At 53.4% G+C, this 7,737-nt stretch overlaps 1 protein-coding gene across 1 annotated transcript in view; it reads right to left on the bottom strand.

The window, feature by feature from the left end:
- The window catches only part of LOC138160768 (fibulin-7-like), a 6,704-nt gene extending 1,620 nt beyond the window's left edge, over positions 1-5,084 (bottom strand). Inside the window, exons 1-6 of the mRNA XM_069087497.1 lie at positions 4,956-5,084; positions 4,339-4,448; positions 2,952-3,108; positions 1,779-1,949; positions 1,148-1,417; positions 489-611 (exon numbers count right to left, since the gene is read on the bottom strand). Coding sequence (XP_068943598.1) covers positions 489-611; positions 1,148-1,417; positions 1,779-1,949; positions 2,952-3,108; positions 4,339-4,401 — 784 coding nt within the window. The 5' untranslated portion in view covers positions 4,402-4,448; positions 4,956-5,084. The remainder of the gene's footprint in view (positions 1-488; positions 612-1,147; positions 1,418-1,778; positions 1,950-2,951; positions 3,109-4,338; positions 4,449-4,955) is intronic.
- Between the last annotated feature and the right edge of the window lie 2,653 nt (positions 5,085-7,737).

The following is a 7,737-nucleotide window of genomic DNA, read 5'->3' as shown; positions in this document are numbered from 1 at the left end:
AGAGAGAGAGACAGAGAGAGACAGAGAGACAGAGACAGAGACAGAGACAGAGAGACAGAGACAGAGAGAGACAGAGAGAGAGAGACAGAGAGAGACAGAGACAGAGAGAGACAGAGAGAGAGAGACAGAGAGAGACAGAGACAGAGAGAGACAGAGACAGAGAGAGAGACAGAGAGAGAGACAGACAGACAGAGACAGAGAGACAGAGAGAGACAGAGACAGAGAGAGAGACAGAGAGAGAGACAGACAGACAGAGACAGAGAGACAGAGAGAGACAGAGAGAGAGCTGAGGTATAGCTTGGCTCTGACCTGACTGGCTAAAGGACCGAGGTAGGGAGGAGCTGGCCCCCCTTCTGGGGACCCTGGGTTTTTTCCTATGAAACGACAGACTCAGTTGTCCTTTCCAGGACTAACGTCCTCTGACTCTCTAAGTCTCTCCTCTGGTGGAGGAGATGTGCTTGTCCTCCAGGGCGTTTGGCTATCCTCACCTTGACACAAGCCGCCAGCACGCATCTGGAAGCCCACATCACAGCTGCACTGCCGGGCACCCTGCCCATTCTCGGCACAGCGGGGCTGGCGGCTGAAGGACGAATTGCTCAGAGACACCCAGTCTGTGAGGAGTCAGGGCAGAAGAGGTCACAGTCAGACAGAGAGGGCAGCCTCCCCAGGGCCCCTGCTCTGTATGGCTGAGCACAGTGCCAAGGGATATGGGTCCCTGGGAGAAGGGTGCACAAAGGGCCCCAGGTTCAAGTTCTCTCTCAAGCCACCTACGTCTTTCTAGTTGGATGGTGTCCCCAGAGGGAGGTGCTGAGGGTCAGAGAGCTCAGAGAGGGGGATGGCCTAGAAATATGGGGTGCTGTGAGTCAAGACAGACTTTGGAGATTCGGGTAAAGGGTGTGTGTGCCCGTGTAAGATATGTTTGTCCACGGGGGCTCACGGAGGGCATGATTAGATACCCAGGTTCCTTCAGGCCAGGGTTCTATGCTGTAACTTATTAGGATCTCCTGTGGTGTTTAGCACCAGACCAGGCATGGAGGAAACCCTCAGTTGATCCCTGTTGGATGGCTAAATATAGGAGAATCCCTTCCCGGTTCTTCCTGCAACCCCCATGCTTCCTCAGTCCCCCTCCAATGGCCCATTGTGGGGCCTGGTCTCTCCCTTGCCCCAGCCTGGGTTTTAATAACAGCATTGCCTCGAGGAGAAGCTGTTTCTTGTCCCCTCTTGGAGGGGTAGAAGTGGGCTGGTTCCCTGGGGATGGTCCTGCAGGTGCAGAGGAGGTGGGGACACTCACAGGAGGTGGCTGGGGTCTGGCAATTGCTTCCGGTCCAGCCACTTGGGCAGAGGCAGACGTATCGCTGTACGTCATCCACACAGGTGCCCCCATTGGTGCAGGGTTGGCTGGCACAGTCATCGATACCTGGGGGTCAGGAGGGAGAGGGGAGCCTTCATCTTGTGCCCAGTTCTGACTCAGAGAGCAGTTGGTACACACCTCCCCAAATTTATCCCTGAAATCTGATTTGGCTCTGGGATAGTCCAGTAATAGGGACCTGGAAGGGAGGGATCTGTGCCTTCACCTGGGGGTTGAGTGGGGGATGTGATCATCTGGAACACATTCACTGGGGCCAAACCAAGAGTCTGGACAAGATCCAACCTTTAAGGCTGGGAGCCTATGCTCCCTTCATAGATCAAACATTTCCCAGCATTCATCTACCCTGTGGTGACCCCTTCCACCACCCTCCAACACACCTGCCCATCCCTCATTGCTAGGAATACATTACTCTTGCAAAAGGGCTGCTGCCCGCTCCATGTTCGGTTCTCCTGACACAGCCGCGTCTCAGAGCCCACCAGCTGGAAGCCGGCATCACACAAGAAATGCACCTCATGTCCTATGCCCACTTTCCTCCCTAGCTTCCTGCCATGTGTTAGCATCGCCAGGTGGGGGCATGTCTCTGGGGAGAGGGGAAAATTAAAAAAAATTCACATTGATGCCATGCTTCTCCCAGCAGCCTAATGAGACAAAAGGAGGCACTTACCCAGCATCACACAGTTAGGATTCAAACCTGAGCGACAACTCAAAATCCAGAAATCGCTTGGCTAGCTTGGAGAGGCTGTTAATACATTTCCTATCCAAACTTTGCTTCACCTTACCCTTGCAGAGGGTGCTTGGTCACAAAGGGCCAAGGTCCGAGGGCCCAGGTTTGGAGCCCACTTCAGACACTAATTGTGTTACCCTAGGCTAGTCACATACCCTCTCTGGGGCACAGTTCATTATCTGTAAAATGTGGGGGGGATGACTCATTGACTTTGAAGGACCCTCCTAGAGCAATGTTGTAATTCCTTTGGCAAAGCATATAGGGGAGTGTGTGTGCAGGTGTGTGTGTATGGGGATGGGGGGCAGGGCAGGGGCCTAGATAGAGGCAGAGGGGGAGGAAATCCTTCTTTTTTCAGTGTTCAGAGTTACTGTTAGAGGAAAATTGGAACATAATGGAAACATGCTGTGTGGTCTCAGTTATTGATGTCTAGGGGAAGCTTGTCTGGCCAAATCAGAGGATCATGGGATTTCAAAATTGTGAATGACCTTAATGGTCATCCAAGCCAGCTCCCTCCCCCTCCCATTTTACAGATGATGAAACTGGGGTCCAAAGATCAGAAGTGACTTCCCCAAGGTCACACATCTAGGCACTTCTAGTCAACTTACCTCTGTACCCCAACAGCCCCAACTGATGCCCAAAAGCTGGGGCCACACAGAATAACTTAGTTCCATGTGGATGGTTTAGACCAAAAAAGAACTTGTTAGGACCTGGTATCTGAGCAGCTGGGGTGGGCCCACCTAGCCTCTAGCACCACCCAGGGCTCCCAATCTGCCCTGGAAACCACAGCTCTCACAGGTCATCCCTGAGGTGGCCCGGCCCCTCTCCAGCTGCCTCCCAAACCAGGCCAAGCCTCCTTACCGTTCCTCCGCGTGGCCTGTTTGTGGACGTTTCCCTGGAGCAGGGTGAGCTGCTTCCTGAGGCTGCGAAGGCCCTGCAGCTGGGCAGCTTCCTGGGTGGACAGCAGCTTCTGCATCTGGCGGATGGTGGCCAGCACCGATCGCTTGCTCAGGCAGCCCTGGAGGACACAGAAGCCACCATCTGCCCTCTGGGCAGGACCCCAGACGTACAGGAGGGCCGAAGAGGTCTTTAAAGGAGAGCCCCCGCTTTTTTCCACGGCTCCTACTTAATGGGACAAAACCCTGCCTCTTTGCTCCCGGCTTGCCCCCAAGCCCTGTCCTTCCCAGAGCTCCCCAGCCCTCTGGGGCCAAACTGGCCCCTCTTCTCGGACTTCTGCCCAGATCATCTGGTCCATTCCTCTCATTTTACAAATGAGGAAACTGAGGCCCAAAGTCGACAGGCAGTTAGGAGGTGCCACAGTGTGTAGAATGCTGGACCTGGAGTCTAGAAGATCTGAGTTCAAATCCAGCCTCAGACTCTTCCTAGATGTATATCTCTGACAAGTCACTTAACCTCTGTCTGCCTCAGTCTCTCTATCTGCAAAATGGGGTTCTCTCTCTCCAAGTTCCTACATCCAGTCCTTGCATAGCATGGCCCAGCCCCTCTCTGTTCTGGTTAACCTCTGGACACACAACCACCTGGGAAGACTTTCAGTGAAGTCCACAGCTTTCCTAAACGTGCCACCAAGACCAACTTCTCCAGCTGTATCCTCCAGAGCAGAGGACAGCAGACATCTCATTTCCCTCATTTTGGATACCACATGGCACTGCCGACTCACATTGTGCCTCTGGAGAGGCCCTCTGTCGGGAAATGGTAGTGTAGTGGATAGGGCACGGGACTTGGGACTCAAGGAGATCTGAGTTTGAATCCTGCCCCAGAGCTCCCTAGCTGTGTGGCCCTGGGCAAGTCATTTAACTCTCCTATTTGTATTTTCCTTATCTGTAAAATGGGGATAATCATAGCACCCCCCCTCCTCACAGGGGCATCTTAGGATCAAATGAGATAATGTATAAAATACTTTGCAAGTCTTAAGGTGCCATATAAGAGCTGACTATTACTACTGCCAAAAAGGGATAAACACGTGAATGTTCATTTAACCTTTTCAGCACAAAAGGTATCAGAGACAAGTGGAAAAGAGCCTGGTCACGTTTAAGAAATCTGGGCACCAGGTTTGATTCTTCACATTGACCTCACGATGCCTTGATTTCACCTTTTGGGAAATGGGTGTTATTACCTTCCAACTCAGGGGGTGTATCTTTGGGTGGGTTCTGCCTAGCCTGATTGCCCCCCCAGGGAGGACTGACAAGGAGAAGTGTTGGGGTAACGTGAGTGAAGGGGCTCCCCTTACCTGCCCATCACTGAGAGGGACCTGTAGGAGGCACAGGGCCATGAGAAACAGCAACCCCAGCATCCTTGTGAATGGAGAGGTTTGGTGGGTGAGAGCCGGTGTCTAGAAGCCTGGAGGAGAGAAGGGAGAACACCCAGGCCCACCAGCCCACAGCTCTGGGTGGGAGCCTTCTCCCAGAACTCTGCCTGCCCCTTCTGGTAGGGGATGGGGAAGGGCAGGGAGTTTGATGGTGGGGGTGGGGTGAGGAGCTCAGCCAACCTGGGAATCCTCTCCCCAGAAGCAGTCAGAGCAGCCTTCTGAATGTCTGTGGTGAGGAGATGGTCCCTGGCTTCAGAGCACATGCCTCAGGGATGGTCGAAATCCACTACCCTCTTCTAGTGCCTCCTGGAGGCATCCCCTCTGGGGTGTCCTTGGCCAGTCTCCAGAATGGACATCTTCCAGCCCTCCCTGAACAGCCATCCTGCCTGGCTCCAGTCTCCTGGGGTCTAATTAGGTGTCTCCCTCAGGCTGGGCTTCCCCAGGACCAGAGCCTTGGAGCACATTCATTTCACACACAAGAGGTCCAAGATTTCCAAGTTAACCTCCCCCAAGATCCCTCCCTCTCCCAAACAACTTACTGTGATGAACCAGGCTATATCCTGCCTGGGGCACAGCTATCACCTGGGGTGCCTGGGAGCTGTCCCCTCCTGCTGGCTGTCTGGTCCTTGGGTCTGCTCTGAAGATATTGCTACCTCTCTCTCTCTGACTTTCCAACTTGAGGGGGCGGGGCTGGGGAGGGGCTGCTGCCTTCCCCCTCCAGGGTCCCCCCACCTACCACCAGAGATCTGCCTGTAAGGGAGGGGCTTGTGGGCAGGCCAGACTCCAAGGGGCCTGGGAGTCTTCTGGAGTGTGTGTATATTTGTGCCTGCTCAGGAGGGGGGACCCTGAATCCCCCCCCACCCCAGAAACTTAATCTCTCCTCCTTCTTCCTTCCCGCATCAGGGAGAAGGTGAGGCAGAGAGCAGAGAACCCACAAGCTTGTTTGCATTACAGGCCTCTCCCTGAGTCCTTGGCCTGGCACCAGGCCCTTGCTCCTGCGGCTGTGAGGATGGAGAAGGGCAGGAGGGATCCTGGAGGCTGCTGTCATCGGTCAGTACGTGCTCATGGAGTCCTACTATGTGCAGCACTCTGGGCCACCCTCTGTGGAGAATACAAAGAAAAGGGAGACTGGGGGAAACTGAGAGCTAAAAATATTCAAGACAGGGTGTGCTGAGTGAGTGCGGAGCATACCGAGCCCAGAGAAGGAAGAAAATGAGAGTCCTCCATGCACCCCAGGACCAGGGGCTGGCATGGGGGTGCTGGGGTTTGTGGGCCAGCAAGACAGTGCCATGGACTGTCCATGGAAGCTGCTCCTATGTGGGGAAGAAAACCCGAGGGGAATTCCAGAAGAATGAGGAATCCCCGGCATCCCACCGAAGTCCTGCTGCCACAGCTGCACATTGGCTAGACTCTCCATCTCCCAGAGTTCTTCCCCCACTGGCCAGGACACAAACGACCCCAAAACATCATCCTGACTCAGAGTTCTCACCAGGTTCCTCCCTTCCCTACTCAGAGGGTAATTAGGGGCCGGGCAGAGGCAGGCAGAATAAACCAATCCCTGCTCTCAATTGGACTGCTCGATGGGTCAGTGGATTTGCACAGTCAGGAAGGACCCACATTCAAAGCCCGTTAGCTATGTGACCCCAACCAGGGGACTGGTCTTAGGTCTTAGCTGGTTCCTCTATTAGCCCCCAGCCCCCAGCGCTGAGAGCGTCAATGAGATGATGTGTGTGACATTCTCCTACAGACCACAACATCCTGGCAGTATTGTGATCAGGGAGGACAATATGTACATTTACAGGGCTATAAGGAGAAGTGATGAGGACAGAGAAGAAGCCCTGGTTTCATCTTGCCCCTTCCACCTTTCGGCATTTGTACATCGTCCCAATTCTGGCCCCTACTCGCCCCGCCCCCCATCTCTTCTGTATGTATCTTGTATGCTTACAGTTGCTTATGGGCTGTGTGGTTTATTAGAATGTAAGATCCTTGAAGGCAGGGACTGTTTTTGTTTTTCTCTGCATTCTCAGGAATTAGCCCAATGCTTAGTATGCAGTAAGCATTTAATAAATGCTTGTTAACTGACTGACTGAGGTGTGGGTTGGAGTAGCTAGCGCTTGAGGATGACTTCTAACTTTGAGACGTGAGGGTTTGGAGAGCCCTAACAAAGAGGACAATTGCCCTAGAAAGGGTTATTAGCATCCAGGGCCCCGGCACTCTGGCCCTGGGCCTGTCAGCCTGGAAATGAGAGGAATTGGCAAGGGATAGAGTGAGAGGTTTGAGGCGGGAGCTTCGGCCAAGTCTGCCCAGCCCCACACACTGTGCCCATTCAAAGGAAAAGAATCACCCATTCACACCCAGTGGGGAGTTGCTGGCAATGCCCGCTTCTTCATCAGAGAGGGAACGGTGCTCTCTGCTGGTGAGAGGTAGGAGTGGGGTGCGTCTCCCTGGGACACCCACCTGGTGCTCATTCTCCCCAACTCTAGGCCATGAGGTCCGAAGGTCCTAGACGCAGAGCTGGAAGGGTCCCCAGGTGACCTTGGACACCCAGCCCAACCCTATCATTCTAGAGATAAAGACCCCAAACCCACAGTTAGTGTGTCAGAATCAGAATTTGAACCCCGGTGCTGGGACTGGATGGACCACTTCAGTCTCTAGGCAGAAATCTCCAAAGTAATTTCCTTTTAGAAGCTATGATGTTACTCTGAACAGAGGGTACCATAAATTTCATTCGAAAATGTCGTAACTACCACAAGATCTCGGAAGAGCTTTTAAGTAGTTTTGGTAATTAATATGAAGGAATTTTTTTGGGAGGACACAAAGAATATTAAATTCTGACCTTGCCAGGAGCTAAAAACAGTGGGGGAGAGAAGAAACTTTCTTGTTACTGTGTGGCAAGGCTGTTTGTCCCTGGGCTGGTTTGGGTTTGGCTGGTTTGCTTCATGGATATCCAGTCTACCCACACCCTCCTCTCTCTCCTTTTCCCCTTGAATTCCCCCAATGAACCCTTGACAAGAGCTCATTTGAGAACAATCATCCTAGGACTGGAGTAGCCCAAAGGGGTTTTGTGGCCTGGGGCCTAGAGGGCCCAAGTGTCCCTTCTACCTCAGCAACATCCCCCAGGTCATCTGTTCCCAGACCCTAAAGGCACCAAGGAAACATGGCCACCCAGCCTACCCGGGTGCATGGGTGCCTGAAACAGCTTAGCCCTGACTTTACCTGTCTTTTGCTCCTATTCCTCTTTTTTCTTGCTACCTCCTAGGGGTACCACCTCACAGAAGTGGGCTGAGGCCCAGCTCCCTTCCTCTGTGACCTCAACAGCCT

This window comes from Petaurus breviceps, unplaced genomic scaffold (assembly GCF_028583685.1).
Source record: "Petaurus breviceps papuanus isolate PSGF00001 unplaced genomic scaffold, PetGlider_PUasm1.0 182, whole genome shotgun sequence".
NCBI lineage: Eukaryota > Metazoa > Chordata > Mammalia > Diprotodontia > Petauridae > Petaurus > Petaurus breviceps.
The sequence above is the reverse complement of the archived record's forward strand: the minus strand, read 5'-3'. Positions and strand labels throughout refer to the sequence as shown.